This window comes from Stegostoma tigrinum, chromosome 1, assembly GCF_030684315.1.
Source record: "Stegostoma tigrinum isolate sSteTig4 chromosome 1, sSteTig4.hap1, whole genome shotgun sequence".
NCBI lineage: Eukaryota > Metazoa > Chordata > Chondrichthyes > Orectolobiformes > Stegostomatidae > Stegostoma > Stegostoma tigrinum.
The window spans coordinates 8,332,237-8,352,529 of NC_081354.1; the positions used below are offsets into that span (position 1 = coordinate 8,332,237).

Genomic DNA, 20,293 nt, shown 5'->3' on the forward strand with positions numbered 1-20,293 from the left:
CTTCAGCATCAACCGTATTCCTCCCATTTGACAAAAATGCCAGAACTGAATGCAAAATTTTTAAACCCATTAGTCTTGCACAACCTTCTATTTGCTTCATCAAAATTACGTCCCTTTATTTCTGTATAAGCCAAATATTGTAATAGTTGCAATTGCTTTGAGGGAAAATTATGAGCCAATCTGAAGAGAAGTACTGATTAGGGTAATACCCTGTCATCTGGATTCAACAGAAGTGCATTTATTTCCACAAGTTATTTTGATAGATCTTGAAATATCACATTTTGCATCATGTGAAAATTGCACAGCATATATTTGCTTGCCAGATAGTCTGCAATTTATCCCAAATACATTTTAATTAAGATCATTTCACGCTGCATTCATTTGCAACTTGGAAAAACCTCAACGCCGCGAAGCTGAAATGTGGTTGACTCTGAACTGCCCTCTGGGCAATTAGGGATGAGGAATAAATGCAGGCCAAGCCAGCAACACACACATCTCATGCAGAAATTTAAAAAAACAGAGCTTACCACTTTTTAAAATTTCCCTTCTGCTTAGTTAATATAACAGACTCCTTCTCCACATTGAATACAAATACCATTATTAACAGAGTTCTTGTTGTTTCACATTCACAATTCCCTCTTAGCAACTTGCCCTTTGTAGGTAAACTTTTAGGCAAAAGGCTAAGTCACTGTAGTCCTATTGGCTCATTAGAAAGAGACGACTGGTAGTGGTTTAACCTGAGAGTCACCAAGCTTCAGGTGAGGATGAGAACGAGCCTCATCCAGTGCTGGAGTTGAACCCACACTGTTGGCACCATGCTACATGGCAAACCAGCCATCAGCCAACTGAGCTCAACCCAGATTCTTATTGAGTACAAATCGCATCATCCATAATGGGAGCATTTCAACCCACACTCCCAGAATATTCCCTTAGGGTTCTGAATTACTCGTCCAGTGATATTACAACTATGCCCTACCTCCCCTGTCTCTGTTTACCTGCAAATTGCTTTATCTAAGCCCAGACACCCGAGTCGCCTGTGACTGTAAAATATATAGGTACCAATATCTGTAATAAAAGTATTTTGAATCCTTCTATTCTACACTACACACATTACACACATCTCATTCTTAAGTTGTCGGAGCTAATGAGTGTGTCATGTCATACAGTCATAGAGTTGTACAGCACAGAAACAGACCCTTTGGTCCAACTCGTCCATGCCAGTCAGATATCTTAAATTGATCTAGTCCCATTTTCCAGAATTTGGCCCATATCCCTTTGAACTCGCCCTATTCATATATCCATCCAAGTGCCTTTTAAACATTGTAATCATAGCAGTCCCCACTACCTCCTCAGGCAACTAGTTCCACACATGCATCACTCTCTTCATGAAAACGTTACTCCTCAGTCCTTTCTAAATATTTCCCTTGTCACCTTAAACCAATGCCCTCCAGTTTTGGACTCCCCTAACCTGGGAAAAACAAAACACATGGTTATTCATCCTATCCATGACTGTCATGACTTTATAAATCTCTATAAAGTCACTGTTCAGTCTCTGCCATTCCAGGGGAAAAAAGTCCCAGTCTATTCAGCCTCTCCCTACAGCTCAAACCCTCCAATCCTGGTAACTTTCTTGGAAATCTTTTTGAGTTCTTTCAAGTTTAACAACACCTTTCTTAGACCAGAACTGAACGCATTGTTCTAAAAGTGGTCTCACCAATGTCCTGTACAGCCACAACATAACGTCTCAACTCTATACTCAATGCTCTGACCAATGAAGGCAAGTGTGCCAAATGCCTTCACTATTCTTTGTCTCTGTGATTCCACGTTCAAGGAACTATGTACCTGCACCCCTCGTTCTCTTTGTTCGACAACACCCCAAGGCCCAATCATTAACTGTACAGGTCCTGCCCTGATTGCCTTACCAAAGTCTATCTAAATTAAACTCCATCTCCACTCCTCAGCCCATTGATTCATTTAATCAAGCTCCTGTTTGCTTCGAGATAACCTTCTTCACTGCCCACTACACCAGCAATTTTGGTGTCATCTGCAAACTTACTAGCCAAACCTCCTATATTCTGATACAAATCATTTATATTAATGACGAAAAGCAGTGGCTTTTCATTTCATCAGGCACAAATGAAGTGCTCACGGTAACTAGCCCATCACTGAATACGCAGGAGATTGTAAGGGCCTTGAAGTGATGGTTCTCAGTTGCCTCATAGTTCTACAGCAGTGGAAAACTTTTGATGTCCACAAAAATGTGGCAGTTCCGCCAAAACAGCATTTCTTCAGTACTGAGCTAGATGTCAACAGGTCTAAGTGATAACACCCTTGCCTCTGTGTTAGCAAGTCGTTTGTTCACGTATTGCTCCAGAGGCCTGAATGTAAGATCATGCTATTATTTTGGTCAAAGACTGATGGAGTGCTGCACTATCACTTGAGTCACTTTTCATATCAGGCCCTGTCTATTTTCTCACGTTGCCTTAGAAATCATAGAAGTGCTCAGGATTGATCAATATTTATCCTTCGCCTACATCACTTAAAACATAGATCTGATCATTATCACGCTGGTTGGCATGAGACTGTATTTAAACAGTTCAACTTTTGGTTATATACACCTCAGGAAGTACTTCATGGCTGTTGGGTGTTTCGGGCTGTCATGAGATAGTGCTGTATAAAGGCGTTTTGTTTTCATTCAACTTCAGACCGTAGTCTAGATCATAAAGTAGAATTTAAATGTGTGGGAGTTCACCCACTCCCCATCTGCAGCTTTGACGGAGATGCCAATTGGGAGCATAGTTTACTATGAACTCATTCACAGGGTTTCTCTGGAGATTTTACCAAAATTATAGTATGGCAACAAGACAATCTCTGAAAAAGCTAACTCCTTTCCTTTTCCACAACTGATATTGTACATAATGAACTGAATAGGTGTGATGCAAGTCCAATCATTCAACCAATGTTTTAAAATGCAATGTGTTGAAATGTCCTTTCAGTTACACCAAGTCCCGTTCACCTACACACTACCCTTATACTCACTGAGTCAATTCTGGCAACATCAAATTCTCAACCTCTCAACTACATCTTTCCAATTCTCGTTTCTCACAACATTCCAATTTTCATGATTTCCCCTATGGTGATTGGGATTTTAGCTAGCGAGGACCATTTCCAAACCTCTCCACCTCCCTCTCATTGCCTTTCAGATAATTTTAAGTCTTTGACTCAGTTGTTCAATGACTGCACTTATCATGGCTCAGTGTCAAATTTTCTCTGATGACACTCCTACAGTGCATCTTGGGCGTTTGTGCCATATCAGTTGTACTGAACAAGTTGTTTCTGTAATTACCAAGATTTCAATAAAAAAAGCAAGCTGGGTAACTTTTTTTGTCTCAGAGTGCTAATTAGATTCCAGTATCTCTGAAAGGCCTGTGAGCAAATTGCTGTTCATTTCTGGGCTATTTACTGTAATTGGGTAATCACAACTTCTGTTTACACAAGGCTGTTTTCTGACTAATTACTAACCACACTGAGTTAGTTGTGGCGCTAGAAACACAACAGAATCAGCACGATTTGCTAACTGCGAGGTTGCTCTCGGAAATGCCTTTTGCACTTGCAACGTGGTCAAGTTATGTTGGGATGGAGATATATTTGGAATCTGCCTGCACCAAATTGCTTGGCAGCACAACTATGGGCCATTTAATGTTAAATGGGCCGGTTTCTGTCAAGGTAATAGGCTCTCTGGACAGTGGAAGATTGAAACATCTTTAGTCAAATCCCTGTGTAAATCTCATGCTATTATTTATTCATACACAATGAAATTGATACACTAGCAGGCTTAGTGAAAAACAAAACAAATATTAAGGGGTAGCTAGACAAGTAAAGAGAGCCAATATGATGATGTTAAAAGCATATTTAAAATTTAAATTATTGAAAGCACTCTATAGTTTTCTTTTAATATCTCAGTATTAGCATTGCCTTCTTGAACACAAAGGGTTTGATTTTTACCTTCCTGTTTAGAGAATGAAATTGTGAAGTGAGTCACTTTGCCAACTCCACAACTCACTTAAAATATGTGATAATGTCACCAGATAATTCATTCGACTCGGTTACTGCACCGAAGATAGGAATTCAAGCCTCATTCCCTCTCCAGCCCCAGAAAGATGATCCAGGTTTAGAAATGCACATGTTTTAAAAAGAAATTTGTTCCTGCAATGTGGGTGTCACTGTTTAAAACAGCATTTATCACCCACCACAAAGTGCCCAGAGGTAAAGAGTCAATCGTACCGCTGTGTTTCTGAAGCCACACATAGGCCAGATGACACATTTCCTTCACCAAAATGCTTTCGTGAACATGATGGGTATTTTCACAGCAACCAACAGTGGTGACATAGCGTGAAAGCAAAGAGCTGCGATTGTTGGAAATCCGAACCAATAAAAGACTGAAGAAACTCAGGAGATCCAGCAGCAACTGTAGGGAGAAACAAAGAGTTCATGTTACGAAGATAATGGGAACTGCAGATGCTGGAGAATCCAAGATAACAAAGTGTGGAGCTGGATGAACACAGAAGGCCAAGCAGCATCTCAGGAGCACAAAAGCTGACGTTTCAGCCCGAGACCCTTCAGCAGAGAGGGGGATGGAGAGAGGGTTCTGGAATAAATAGGGAGAGAGGGGGAGGTGGACCGAAGATGGAGAGAAAAGAAGATAGGTGGAGAGGAGAGTATAGGTGGGGTGGTAGGGAGGGGATAGGTCAGTCCAGGGAAGACTGACAGGTCAAGGAGGTGGGATGAGGTTAGTAGGTAGGAGATGGAGGTGCAGCTTGAGGTGGGAGGAGGGGATAGGTGAGAGGAAGAACAGGTTAACCTGGGTTAAACAAACTGGGCTGGTTTTGGGATGCAGTGGGGGAAGGGGAGATTTTGAAGCTGGTGAAGTCCACATTGATGCCATTGGGCTGCAGGGTTCCCAAGCAGAATATGAGTTGCTGTTCCTGCAACCTTCGGGTGGCATCATTGCGGCACTGCAGGAGGCCCATGATGGACATGTCATCTAAGGAATGGGAGGGGTAGTTAAAATGGTTCGCAACTGGGAGGTGCAGTTGTTTATTGCGAATCGAGCGGAGGTGTTCTGCAAAGCGGTCCCCAAGCCTCCGCTTGGTTTCCCCAATGTAGAGGAAGCCACACCGGGTACAGTGGATACAGTGTACCACATTGCCAGATGTGCAGGTGAACATCTGCTTAATATGGAAAGTTATCTTGGGGCCTGGGATGGGGGTGAGGGTGGAGGTGTGGGAGACGCAGTCAAGGGCGTTCTCGACCACAAGAAGGTGACCATGGGTACCCAAATGGGCCCAAGCTATGCCTGCCTCTTTGTAGGTTATGTGGAACAGTCCCTCTTCCGCACCTACACAGGCCCCAAACCCCATCTCATTGCTGATTGTATCAGCGCCGCCTCTTGCTCCCCAGAGGAGCTCGAACAATTCATCCACTTCACCAACACCTTCCACCCCAACCTCAAGTTCACCTGGGTCATCTCCAACTCATCCCTCACCTTCCTGGACCTCTCTGTCTCCATCTCAGGTAACCAGCTAGAAACTGATGTCCATTTCAAACCCACCGACTCCCATAGCTGCCTAGAATACACCTCCTCCCACCCACCCTCCTGCAAAAATTCCATCCCCTACTCCCAATTCCTTCGCCTCCACCGCATCTGCTCCCAGGATGAGGCATTCCACTCCCGCACATCCCAGATGTCCACGTTCTTCAAGGACCGCAACTTCCCCCCAGCAGTGGTCGGGAACGCCCTTGACTGCGTCTCCCGCATTTCCCGCAACACATCCCTCACACCCCACCCCCGCCACAACCGCCCAAAGAGGATCCACCTCGTCCTCACCTACCACCCCACCAACCTCCGGATACAACGCATCATCCTCCGACACTTCCGCCATCTACAATCCGACTCCACCACCCAAGACATTTTTCCATCCCCACCCTTGTCTGCCTTCTGGAGAGACCACTCTCTCCGTGACTCCCTTGTTCGCTCCACACTCCCCTCTAACCCCACCACACCCGGCACCTTCCCCTGCAACCGCAGGAAGTGCTACACTTGCCCCCACACCTCCTCCCTCACCCCTATCCCAGTCCCCAAGATGACTTTCCATATTAAGCAGATGTTCACCTGCACATCTGCTAACGTGGTACACTGTATCCATTAGTACCCGGTGTGGCTTCCTCTACATTGGGGAAACCAAGCGGAGGCTTGGGGACCACTTTGTAGAACACCTCCGCTCGGTTCACAATAAACAACTGCACCTCCGAGTCGCGAACCATTTTAACTCCCCCTCCCATTCCTCATACAACATGTCCATCATGGGCCTCCTGCAGTGCCACAATGATGCCACCCGAAGGTTGCAGGAACAGCAACTCATATTCCGCCTGGGAACCCTGCAACCCAATGGCATCAATGTCGGCTTCACAAGCTTCATAATCTCCCCTTCCCCCACCGCATCCCAAAACCAGCCCAGCTTGTCCCCGCCTCCTTAACCTGTTCTTCGTCTCACCTATCCCCTCCTCCCACCTCAAGCCGCACCTGCATTTCCTACCTACTAACCTCATCCCGCTTCCTTGACCTGTCCGTCCTCCCTGGACTGACCTATCCCCTCCCTACCTCCCCATCTATACTCTCCTCTCACCTATCTTCTTTTCTCTCCATCTTCGGTCCGCCTCCCCCTCTCTCCCTATTTATTCCAGTTCCCTCACCCCATCCCCCTCTCTGATGAAGGGTCTCGGCCCGAAACGTCAGCTTTTGTGCTCCTGAGATGCTGCTGGGCCTGCTGTGTTCATCCAGCTGTGTTCAGCTTCACAGTTCATGTTACAAGTCCAGTGACTCTTCTTCAATACTGATTCAAAATGTTAACTCTGCTTTTCTCTTTCCAGATGCTGCCAGAGCAGTTGAGTTTCTCCAACATTTTCTGCTTTTGTGTTCGTCATTACCCTGGAACATCAGAGGGTGAGAGGTGACCTTATAGAAATTTACAAAATCATGAGCGGCACATACAGGGTGAATAGCCAAGGTCTTTTCCCCAGGGTAGTGGAGTCCAAAACTAGATGACATAGGTTTAAGGAGAGAGATTTAAAAGGGACCTAAGGGGCAATATTTTCATGCAGAAGATGGTGCGTGTATGGAATGAGCTGCCAGAGGAAGGGTGGAGGTTGGTCAATTACAACATTTAAAAGGCATCTGAATAGTTATGGAATAGGAAGGGTTTAGATGGATATGGGCCAAAAGCTGGCAAATGGGACCAGATTAATTAAGGATATCTGGTTGGCAAGTACAAAAGGTCCATTTTCATGTGTACAGCTCTATGACTCTATGAAGTGGCCATCATTACAGCCCAGCTGCTTATTCCAGACTTTTAGTCTTTCATCATCGTGGCAGGATTTGAACTCTGAGCCCAGAGCATTAGCCATGGGTTGCTTGGTTAGCTAGCCCACTGATACTATTACTAAAGCACCACCCTGCTAATTATTAGAGGGCCACAGACAGTCTAATTCTCCCTTGATCTATATTACAACAAAATTGAAATTATCAACCATTTATCACAATGAATCTTTATTCAGAATCTCTATCTGAAAGAATCACATTATGTTAAGAAAGCTTTGGGAACCCCAGTGGACTGCAGTCATCTTTTCTTTGCAAACAATATTGCACACTGCACATCCCATCTCAAATTACCCATATAAATATCTAAATGATATTTTCTAAAATAAATGAATTAAACATTATTACCACCAACTACTTAGGGATTTAAACTTCATGTATTGCCATGCCAAAATGAGAAAAGTATCATGTGCATTTGGGAAATGACTCAGGCAGCTCGCTGCCCACCTCCCTGGAAAAATTGTCAATTTACAAGAGAATGTGTCCCTGGGAAACCCCACTCAGAGTCAGGCCAGGATGGGGAAGCTGTTCCAATATGTAACTATATACATTTCTCCCAACCTCTCCCTCCAATGCAATCTCCATAGGTCTGTCAAGAGTCCCACCAACATTCCCTCATTCTTCTCTGACATTATTCGTGGGTTGCTTACAGCAGTGATCTCTGGAAGGCAGCCTTCAATTCCTGGATACTGCAGGATAATTCATAACCCTATTTTTCTCCTTACTAAAAGCATCAGCTAGGCTGAGGAATGCACATGGGGAATGTTATATCAGGACTGAGATAGATCACGTGGTGATATCTTCACCAGTTGAACAGATTATGGAAACATAACACTAATATTATGCCTCACTGATATTTCATAGATAACCTGAAAAATAGACCATTTCAAGGGACATTAGAAAAAACATCTTAGAATTTAGAGCAGAAAATGAGGCCATTCAGCCCATTATGCTAAAATGGCTTTTCCAGAAGAGTGACCCAAATAATTCTACTCACCTTCACATTCTCCTCATCCATGCATATGTTGCCTGTTCACATTATACCTCCAATCTCACGTGAATGTTTCAATTGAACCTGCTCTCACCACATTTGCAAACAGTAAGCTCCAGATCATAACAAAGTGCACATAAAATAATCTCATTTCCTTTTTGGAGATAGAAAGAACTGCCAATGCTGGAGTCAGAGGTAATACAGTGTGGAGCTGGAGGAACACAGTGGGCCAGGCAGCATCAGAGGAGCAGAAAAGTTGATGTTTCAGGTCAGGACCTTTCTTCAGAAATGGGGGAGTGGGAAGGGAGCTCTGAAATAAATAGAGAGAGGAGGGATGGAGCTGGGGAAGGTAGATGGGATGGTGATAGGTGAGTGCAAGTAGGCAGTGGTGGGGATTGGTCAGTGAGGTGGGAGGAGTGGATAGGTGGAAGAGAAGATGGACAGGTTGTGTCAGGTCAAGGAGGCAGGGATGAGATGGAAGGTTTGTCATGGGATGAGGTCAGGAGTGGGGAGATTCTGAAACTCGTAATTGCCTTTTGGCTCCTTTGTTAACTATTTGAAATTTGCATCTTCTGCTTCAAGTCAATTTCTTCCTGGAAGCAGTTCCGCCTTATTTGATCTGTTAAAATGTTATTATGAACAATTGGTTCAATATTGCTTAGAGTGAAAGATGTTGCTGATGCTTTTTGTCTTCCATTCATCAGGACTAATGCAAGAAAGCTGAATTTCAAATGATCACAACAATTTTTTGCTTAGGAGAAATAGTGTACTGATTTGTTGGCAAACTTTGATTGACCAAGAGATAGTTGGAAGCTGGAGAATTTGAGATAACAAGGTGTAGAGCTGGATGAACACAGCAGGCCAAGCAGCACCAGAGGAGCAGCAAGGCTGATGTTTCAGGCCTAGAGGTCGAGGCCCAAAACATCAGCCTTCCTGCTCTTCTGATGCTGCTTGGCCTGCTATGTTCAACCAGCTCCACACCTTGTCATCTTAGATTGATCAAGGCAGTTTTACAAGCACAGTAGGCATCCCACATCTGCAGAACCCAAAACAAAACATCTGCAGTTAGAAGGCATTGGGCAACATTTACTGAACAACGATGAGTGTGCTAATTGCCACACTAACAACCATTTACGATAATCAATGGCCCATGGATGAGCTTATTCTTTGCAATCAAATGAATGTATCCAAATTTTGTGCAATTTTGAATGGTTCAAACACATGCAAAAGCAATAATTCTTGTTGCTTTTTTTGCTGGACAACGCTTTAGCCATTCAATTTTCTCCTAAATTATGAATTGTTGCGATGATTTGAAATTTGACATTCTTGCATTTGACCAGCTTAGTGCAATGTGAAAGGATTTAGCAACCTCCATATTATTTATTGAAAGGAAGTAAGCAAAATTTGCACGTAGAAAATGCAGGCAGAAACATCTATTCACTCTCTTTTGGTCGATGCTAGATTCACACTCCATGTGATCCTAAACACTTGTAATTAAACATTCCAATAACCATCACTGCTCCAAGGCAAATAATCCTGGTTTCTCTCGTTTCTGAGGCTAGATGCTTTGGGGCTGTCTGCTGGAGTGGGTATGACAAATAATTTCTCTGTTGATTTGTTTTAAAGGTGATTTTCTATCACTTCATTGAAAAGAGGAACAAGGTCCTTTTGATATCGCTGACCGACTTAAAAGCTTTGGGCATTAAAACCATAATTGATGCAATCCAGCTTCTTGGTGCCAATCAAGAAAATAACAGGTCTGGGAAACACTCAAGCTCGTGCAGCAATGTAAAATTGCTTTTATTCAGACACTCTGGATTGTTTACCTCAGAAAAATAACATTCGGCAAAAGAGGAAAGCCTGCAGCAATTTTAACACAATAGCTTGCCTTTCCACCGGCTTGACTTCAACTGGTGGCTTCAGTGAGATAGAATGAAAGTGTTTGGGAATAAAAGGCTTGTCATGGGAAAAGAAGCCCTTCAGGCAATTTTTAGCTCGAGGAAGTTCTTGAAAGAGCTCTCCTCAATGGAAAAGACATACATTCCTCATGGCTTCCTGTGGAATCAGCTCTGGCAGGTACAAATGCAAAACTTTTTGACATTTGCAATGTATGGCTACCGTGGCAGCATAATTCACAGCAAAATTCTTCTGCATTTTTACTGTTCAGAAATACTGGTAATAGGCACACTATCTTCCTGACTTGATTCTCAGCACTGAGTGTTGTGTTACATTTCTTAGATAGAATGCAATACATTTTTAGGAGACATGCTCATGATTTCATCACCATGTGACTTAAGACTATAAAGGCCTTAGGCTCCATTTTAATTAAGGCCATTTGAAGCATGACAGACTGGTAAAAGTGTGCTATGGTTAGCAACAAAATAGTTTAAAACTAGCCAGATACTCAGAGCTTGTTCATCTCCACCTATCTTCTCCTCTATCCATCTTTGATCCACCTCCCCCTCTCTCCCTATTTATTTCAGAACCCTCTCCCCTTCCCCCATTTCTGATGAAGGGTCTAGGCCTGAAACATCAGCTTTTCTGCTCCGAAGATGCTGCTTGGCCTGCTGTGTTCATCTAGCTCTACACTTTGTTCTAACAGTAATATAAGCTGTTTTTAAAATTCACTCATGGGGCATGGGTGTCGCTGACTGGGCCAGCATTTATTGCCTATCCCTAGCTGCTCCTTGTGAAGGTGGTGGTGAGCTGCCTTCTTGAGCTTCTGCAGTCCATGTGCTATAGGTAGATCCACAATGTTGTTGGGGGAAAGTTTCAGGATCTTGACTCAGAGATAGTGAAGATATGGCGACCTATTTCCAAGTCAGGGTGATGATTGTCTTGGAGGGAGCCTTCCAGGTGGTGGTCTTCCTATGTATCTGATGCTCTTGACCTTGGAAGTGGTCATGGGTTTGGAAGGTGCTGTCTAATGATCTTTGATGAATTTCTGCAGCATATCTTGTAGGTGGTGCATACTGCTTCTACTGAGTGTATAGTACAGAGCTGCAATTAATGTCTGTTTAATCTTTCAGTACCCCATTATTCACATCTTGATCAATTGTTATAGAAACTAATGTAAGCATCACCACATCAGGTACAAATACCATCCTGCAGGCAAAGCCTACACCCCAGTGCCAGTTCATAAATGTTTGCCACTATTTGAAGTTGGACCAACAAAAGAATGTGAAATAGTTGTTTTATTTGATAACATTAAAAGTGACAATTAACTGAGTAGCAGCTAGTAACAGTAGGATGAATAACAAGAGCTGCATTTGGTGAGACCAACAAATTTACCATGCTGTGCCTTATCACTTTGGCTCACTGTTTTAGAACATTAACCTTCTCAGCTCAGAGATCTGGGCTTCAATCCAATTCAATCTAATCTCAAACTCGTTCAATTTGAATTACAATGTACCTGACCAAAACATCACTGGTATCACAAAACAGAAAGGAAATATTTCCACCACAATGTGTTTCCCTTCACCAAATTTTACACCATACACAGAAACTATTCAGCCAACAGTAGCCAGCACCATCTCTTTGAAAAAGCTATCCAATTACTCCCATTCCTTGCTCTTTCCCTACCGTGCTGGATATTACGTTTTTCCAACTCTGTATTCACAGTTCTCTTTCAAGTTACTTTTAAGACTGTTTCCAGCAAGCTTTTCAGCATTCCATTTGATTATATTACAATGTTGATCAAAGACCAGGTAAGTATCGTATCTTTAAGAGAGTTCGGTTGCATCATAAATGTAATGTGTCAGTTTCAAGGTCGCCATCTCGCCTCCAGTAAGAGCAGCAGAAGTAATAATAGTAGCCTGCTTGTAATTACTGTATCTTTGATCTATACAGTCTGCTCACAGACTCCAGAGTATGTGTTATCCTGAGATCTTACAGCAATGCAAATGGTTAGTGTTGTTCATAAACTTTAAGATATCTATCTCAACAAGAACCCAGTTCTTGGAATGTACCTTACAGGGTCTAAGATACAGGGAACACTCAGGCCATATCATACTGTCACTGGTGTTTTACCCAAACACCACAACACATTCAGACCATAAACAATTCCTTCTCATAGGAACTGAGGTAGGCCATTCAGCATCTTGAGCCTGTTCTCATCTCCTTCTAATTTATTTGCCAAAGATCTTAAATCTATGATCCTTTGGTGTCTGACTCTCCTGTCAGTGCAAATAGTTTCTTCACTGAGGATTAGCAGATCAGCCATGATCTCACTGAAAACATAAGAACATAAGAACTAGGAGCAGGAGTAGGCCATCTGGCCCCTCGAGCCTGTTCTGCCATTTAATAAGATCATGGCTGATCTTTTTGAGACTTAGCTCCACTTACCCGCCCACTCACCATAACTCTTAATTCCCTTACTTTTCAAAAATTCATCTAGCCTTGCCTTAAAAACATTCAGCGAGGTATCTTCAACTGCTTCACTGGGCAGGGGATTCCACAGGTTCACAACTCTTTGGGTGAAGGAGTTCCTCCTCCTGAATGGCCTCTCTCGAAGGACTGAATGGCCTGGGTCTACTTTTATGTCTTTTGGTTGTGTGATCAAAGTTCCTCATCAGTGGGCCATTATTAAGGGGTAGCAAGTTTATACTTTTCCAAAATGATGTCCATAAAGCCCCTGCTAAGCTCTTTAGTTGGAAAGTTAAGTTCTAAAGTTATAAACAAGACGGTGGTGTAGTAGGACTCCCGTGCCAAAACTCATCTGCTGTGTCATTCCTTTTTTCATTTTTGTTTCTTTAAATAAACTTTTATAACTTATTAACCTTACTGGTTGGGAAAGGAGGAGCAGTCGGCACGCAGACTGGAGGCCGCCTTGAGGAGCCAAGGTCTTCATGCAGACTGGAGGTGAGGGACTGGAGGTGAGGGACTGAGGGCGAGGGACTGGGGGGAGGTGCGCGGGGTGAGGGACCGGGGGCGAGGGACTGGAGGCAAAGGACTGAAGGCGAGGGCCTGGAGGTGAGGGACTGGGGCCGAGGGACTGAAGGCGATGGGCTGGAGGCAAGGGACTGGGGGTGAGGGACTGGAGGTGAGGGACCGGGGGTGAGGGACTGGGGCAAGGGACTGGAGGCGAAGGACTGAAGGCGAGGGACTGGAGGTGAAGGACTGAAGGTGAGGGACTGGAGGCGAGGGACTGGAGGCGAGGGACTGAAGATGCGGGACTGGGGGCGAGGGACTGGGGGCGAGGGACTGGGGGCGAGGGACTGAGGGCAAGGGACTGGAGGCAAAGGACTGAAGGCGAGGGACTGGAGGTGAAGGACTGAAGGTGAGGGACTGGAGGCGAGGGACTGGAGGCAAAGGACTGGAGGCAAAGGACTGAAGATGAGGGACTGGGGGCGAGGGACTGAGGACAAGGGACTGGAGGCGAAGGACTGAAGGCGAGGGACTGGAGGTGAAGGACTGAAGGTGAGGGACTGGAGGCGAGGGACTGGAGGCAAAGGACTGGAGGCAAAGGACTGGAGGCAAAGGACTGAAGATGAGGGACTGGGGGCGAGGGACTGGGGGCGAGGGACTGGAGACGAGGGACTGGGGGCAAAGGACTGGGGGCAAGGGACGGGAGGCGAGGGACTGGGGGTGAGGGATTGCATGGAGGTACTGGGGGTGAGGGATTGGAGACAAGGGACTGCAGGTGAGGGACTGGGGACGAGGAACTGGAGGCAATGGACTGGCGGTGAGGGACTGGGGTTGAGGGACTGGGGGCGAGGGACTGGAGGTGAAGGACTGGAGGTGAGGGACTGGGGTCGAGGGACTGGGGGCGAGGGACTGGAGGTGAGGGACTGGGGGCGAGGGGCTGGAGGCGAGGCTTGAATTTCGAAGCCCAAAGTGGTCTGGAGACTTGGCCCAGTGCAATCTGGAGACTAGGTGTCAGCCTGGACTGGAGAGGAAGGGCGGTAAACAGTGTACTTTTAATTTTCTTTTAATTTTCATTTTTATTCTTATGTTAGATTTCTTGTTTATTATTTTTCCTGTTTTATACCGAGCATGTAAGTATATGTAAGCTAACAAAGTGTGAAGCTGGATGAACACAGCAGGCCAAGCAGCATCACAGGAGCACAAAAGCTGACGTTTCAGGCCTAGACCCTTCATCAGAGAGGTAAGTATATGTACTTGGGTATCTTGTACTTAAGATGGCGCTATAAAGGCTGACTTGTAAATTTTTGACCACATTCGTTCATTTACTTGACAATAAAGCCAATTTAATTCAAACAAAGAAAATTATACCCAGTATTCAGACATTTCTGTACCACACTTAAGGAAAAAGAGTCTTTAATTGTAAGCTACTGCATTTTTTCAGCACCAACCCATCACTAAGTTCCTTCCAAATTCATGTCACTCAGCAAGATGGTTTTTTGATTTGGAAAACTGTATCTGTTTCTTCTGTGATAATGGGAACTGCAGATGCTGGAGAATCCAAGATAATAAAATGTGAGGCTGGATGAACACAGCAGGCCCAGCAGCATCTCAGGAGCACAAAAGCTGACGTTTCGGGCCTAGGCCCTTCATCAGAGAGGGGGATGGGGAGAGGGTTCTGAAATAAATAGGGAGAGAGGGGGAGGCGGACCGAAGATGGAGAGAAAAGAAGATAGGTGGAGAGGAGAGTATAGGTAGGGAGGTAGGGAGGGGATAGTTCAGTCCAGGGAAGACGGACAGGTCAAGGAGGTGAGATGAGGTTAGTAGGTAGGAGATGGAGGTGCGGCTTGGGGTGGGAGGAAGGGATGGGTGAGAGTATACTGCATCCACTGTACCCGGTGTGGCTTCCTCTGCATTGGGGAAACCAAGCGGAGGCTTGGAGACCGCTTTGCAGAACACCTCCGCTCGGTTCGCAATAAACAACTGCACCTCCCAGTCGCAAACCATTTCCACTCCCCCTCCCATTTTTTAGATGACATGTCCATCATGGGCCTCCTGCAGTGCCACAATGATGCCACCCAAAGGTTGCAGGAACAGCAACTCATATTCCGCTTGGGAACCCTGCAGCCCAATGGTATCAATGTGGACTTCACCAGCTTCAAAACCTCCCCTTCCCCCACCGCATCCCAAAACCAGCCCAGTTCGTCCCATCCCTCCACTGCATCACACAATCAGCCCAGCTCTTTCCCTCCGCCCACTGCATCCCAAAACCAGTCCAGCCTGTCTCTGCCTCCCTAACCTGTTCTTCCTCTCCCCATCCCTTCCTCCCACCCCAAGCCGCACCTCCATCTCCTACCTACTAACCTCATCCCACCTCCTTGACCTGTCCGTCTTCCCTGGACTGACCTATCCCTCCCTACCACCCCACCTATGCTCTCCTCTCCACCTATCTTCTTTTCTCTCCATCTTCTGTCCGCCTCCCCCTCTCTCCCTATTTATTCCAGAACTCTCACCCCATCCCCCTCTCTGATGACGGGTCCAGGCCCAAAACGTCAGCTTTTGTGCTCCTGAGATGCTGCTGGGCCTGCTGTGTTCATCCAGCCTCACATTTTATTATCTGTTTCTTCTCCTTTGTTAGACTCCACTGCAGCTTCCACAAATCAGAGTGGCACGGTACTGCTGCCTCACAGCCCCAGGGACCCAAATTTGATTCCACCCTTGGGCGACTGTCTGGCGCAGAGTTTGCACGTTCTCCCTGTGTCTGCGGGGGTTTCCTCCGGGTGCTCTGGTTTCTACCCACAGCCCAAAGGTGTTCAGGCTAGGTGGATTGGCTATGCTAAATTGTCCATAGTGTTCAGGGATGTGTGGGTTATAGGGGAATGGGTCTGGGTGGGATGGTCCAAGGGTCAGTGCGGACTTGTTGGACCAAAGTGCCTGTTTCTGCATTGTAGGGAGTCTATGATCATTGAAGTCGAAGGACTGAAGTGGCACCACCTCTGTGCCAATCTTTCAAAGCTTTGATCAGTTAAACAATTTACAAATGATCACCAGGTGAAGTGACTAAACGTTATGGGTTTTACTCTTGAGCCTTTAGTTCATCTCTTACGTTCTTTCACTGAGCGCATTGTGATTGCAAGAACTATACAACGTTGCTTTGCTGATGATGGAGTTCTGGTTAAAGCTACAGCAATCAATCAATCAATCTCCATCAATGACTCTTCAACAGACCCAGGCATGCAGCAAGAAAAGCCCCTGGGATGCTGAGTTTTGGTAATCATTGGCTTCCCTCAAAGAGTGATGAACTGACCAGAGGTCATAATTTAGTTTATTCGCACACTGTATTCCAAAAGGTTTTCTTGTAAAACAAAAAAAAGTCTCTTTTGAAATGTGAATCAACACTTGCTGCTTCTTCTGTTTCCTTACATTGACCAGTTGCTCACCAAACCATCGACGATAAATTAACGTAGGTCTTTTGCACTGAAAATGTTCAGCAAATTAATCGCAAGTCACATTCACATCGAAGATCACTGACATCGACTTTGAAGAAGAATTAGTGTAATATTTGTTTCTCACTGCCTTAATGTTCATTAGGGTAGCACGGTAGCTCAGTGGTTAGCACCACAGCACCAGGGACCCGGGTTTGATTCCACCCTCAGGTGACTGTCTGTATGGAGTTTGCACAGTTTCCCTGTACCTGTGTCAGTTTCCTCCAGATGGTCTGATTTCCTTGCACAGTCCAAAGATATGCAGGTTAGGGTGGATTGGCCATGCTAAATTGCCCATAGTGACCAGGGATGTGCAGGCTAGTTTGATGAGCCATAGGAAATGCAGGGTTTTAGGGATTGGGAAAGTCTGTGTGGGATGCTCACACAGCGTGGACTCGATGGGCCAAATAGCCTGTGTATACGCTGTAGGGATTCTACGAGTCTATGTTCCTCTGTCCTGAACACAACGTCTTATGGGGAAGTATAACTACAACCCCGTGTGACCATGCCTGAGTGGTTATTGTTAGATGACATTATGTAACAAGGAGAACTGAGCTGCTCAGGCATCTGAGGGAATTGATTGTGTTGTCACTGGAATGAGAAACTGGAAAGTTAGGTCTATATTTTGTGCCATGGGTTCAAATTCCTGCAAAGCAGCTGCTGGAACATAAAGGCAACTCTTTTAACTGGAAAATAAGCTGGATTTTATCACGGTGACCCAGGCATCAATTATTGTAAGGTCCCATCAGTGTGAAAGTAATTACTTTTGGGAGAGAAAATCTGCTGCCCTTACCTGGTCTGGCCTCCATGTGACTCCAGATTTACAATGATGTAGCTGACTCTCAACTACCCCCTAGAATGGCCTGACAAGTCACTCAGCTCGAAGGCAACTAGGAATGGGCAACAAATACTGGCGCGTGCAACCCATGAACAAGAAAGAAAAACAAACTGAGCACTAAAAACAGCTAAAGGAGCACAGCGTATATAGCTCATTGGTCTTTCCATACTCTTGGGTTCTTCATGTCCCTTATTCCAGTTTTCCCTCAATCAATTTGCCTGAGATAATACTATTCTCTGCAGAGAGACAAACGATGTAGCCTTAGTACATCTTCCAATAAAATACTGTGGGATCTCCAAAATATTCCTGGATTGATGTTTTGTGCGATACTCCAAGCATCTTAAGAAGAAAAACAAGTAAAAAAAATTGTAGGGCATTGATCCATTTTCTTTGAACCACTAATTTATAAAGACTGGAAAAAAAAATCTGGATGTGTGATTTGACTGAACAGAATGTATTGAAAGCATGGGGTTTGTGTGATGAAACCTCCAGGAACGGGTCCAGCCAGAGATGGTAACTCGACGAGGAGGTGTGAGCGACTGTCGACCCTTCTTGTTGTCTTGGATGAGCATGATCATCTCAAACACTGCTCCATCTAATTGTCCCACTGAGAACTGTCAGTACTTTTACTCAATAAGGACAAATGCGTGCAGACAACAGCCAAGGTTACAGCATAAGCTCTCAAGACACAGCCTGCCTGTTCTGGCAGGCTACATTCACAGCTCATAGGTACTTCTATTTGACAGGTGAAAGAATTCATTGGAAGACGACCAAAGAAAACTACAGATAAATCTTTGCCTAATAATTACTTAACCACAGTTTTAACAGCGCAAACTAATTTCACTCATTTGGCAAATAACCCAATAATTACAAGAAATAATGGTAATTGCTGGTAGTCGATCTGTCAGCAATAAAGAAGTGCAATTTCGAAATTATTTGAAAACAACTCCTTTAAGTTTTCATTGCTTTAAGAAGAAAGAGGATGATGGTTCAGTTAAATAGGAGGCTATTGATTCTGCACACTTGCAATACCACTTTCTAAAGGAAAGCCTTAAAAGGTAGAAATGTGTCCATTAATAGGCCCAGGTTCCAAACATGGGACTGGATCTTCTGCTCTTGCTGGTCATGAGGCAGGAATGGCATTTACTGAGGAGAGGTTGATGAAGTAACTCCAGGGAGCCAGGTATCCTGTCACTAAGTCACCCGTTATATACACATGGAGTGCCCTTGACGCTGATCCAACTCCCTCAGAGCCAGCTCTTAGAGTGAACCAAACACCTGACACTCCTGTTCCTTTCTGTCAGCCAGGGCTCCCTGATTGGGGCTGTTAATCTGATCCATTTGGGGAACTCATTTTCTATGAGATCTACCTGGCTGATCACATTACAAACACAGCAGTTGAAACCTGAGGTCTTATTGTTTCTGCCAGAATTTTAAGTTCAGGCAGGAATCCTATTGTTCCATCTAACAACTCCACTCTTGACCATCCCCCCCCTCCCACTCTCACTACCAATTGATGCCCGTATATAGCCAATTAATGATCCTTTAAGTGCCTCATCCCACTGCCACTGGGATTAACTCATTGCAAGCAGGCTTGATGCCATGTGGTATGAACAGTGCTGCTTGGCCTGCTATGATCATCCAGCTCTACACTTTGTTATCTCTATTGTTAAGAGCAGACTTTCTTGTAAACTTGCACACAGTTGTATGGTTACTAAACAAAAATTATTTGCATTCATATTGCATTTTAACATAACCAAATATCCCACACACTCCACAGAAGCAATATTAAAGAAAGCTAGCTCAATGCACCAATATTGGTACAGGTGTCCAAACACTTAATCAAAACAAAAATGGTTTTTAAGAAGGACCTTAAGGTAGGGAAATGAACAGAAGGGAAGAGTTACGGGGGAGAATTCCAGAATTTAAGTGAAAGCAAAATTGAATATTTAAAATAAGGACAAGTAAAAATTCAGAACTGAAGGAGTGTAAAAATCACAAACGGTTGGAAGGGGTGAAGCTAAGGGCGGGTTTGGAAACAAGAAATGGGCATTAATGGCTAGAGCAGCATTTATTGCTCATCCCTACCTGTCCTTGAGGAGATGGTGAGCTGCCTTCTTGAATTGCTGCAATCCATTTTTGTAAGTACACTCACAATGCCTTTAGGGAGGGAGTTCCTGGATTTTGGCCAGCAACTATTGACTGTTATTTGACTATTCATAAACCATCAACAGCTGGTATTGTTACTAAAGGGTAGAAATATAAAATTGTCATCTTGTCAGCCCACTAATGAGAGAAATAACAGGCAGAGTAGTATCACATAATCCCTTCAAATCTATAACAATATGACAGTTGCATTTATAAAGCACCTCTAGACAGCTATTAATCATGGTGCATGAAAGTTTGGGTCTACAAGAGGTTAGATTTGGGGGAGAACAAAGATTCTAGAGAATTGGTGTTGAGCTTAGAGTTAGGGATGGGCAGGATCAGGGAGGGATTTGCAAATAAGGAAAACCTAAAAGAAATTATTATTGTTTACAATCACTCCAAATATTTTTCCCAATATTTAACAACTTTTCCACTATTTTTCTTCCAAATAAAGAATAAAGGTAGTACAGTGTAAATTAATAGAAAAATTTCTAAAGTTGACTTACCTGGGAAAGTAGCACCCATCATTATTC

At 44.5% G+C, this 20,293-nt stretch overlaps 1 protein-coding gene across 3 annotated transcripts in view; it reads right to left on the reverse strand.

Moving 5' to 3' along the window:
* grid2 (glutamate receptor, ionotropic, delta 2) overlaps positions 1–20,293 on the reverse strand; it is a 961,209-nt gene that overhangs the window by 856,838 nt on the left and 84,078 nt on the right. Inside the window, exon 1 of one of the 3 annotated variants that reach the window (XM_059650148.1) lies at positions 19,701–19,756. The exons of the other annotated variants lie outside the window; for them this stretch is intronic. Within the exon in view, the coding sequence (XP_059506131.1) occupies positions 19,701–19,749 (49 nt within the window). The 5' untranslated portion in view covers positions 19,750–19,756. Of the gene's footprint in view, positions 1–19,700; positions 19,757–20,293 lie in introns of those variants that run through there. 3 annotated transcript variants of the gene reach the window in all.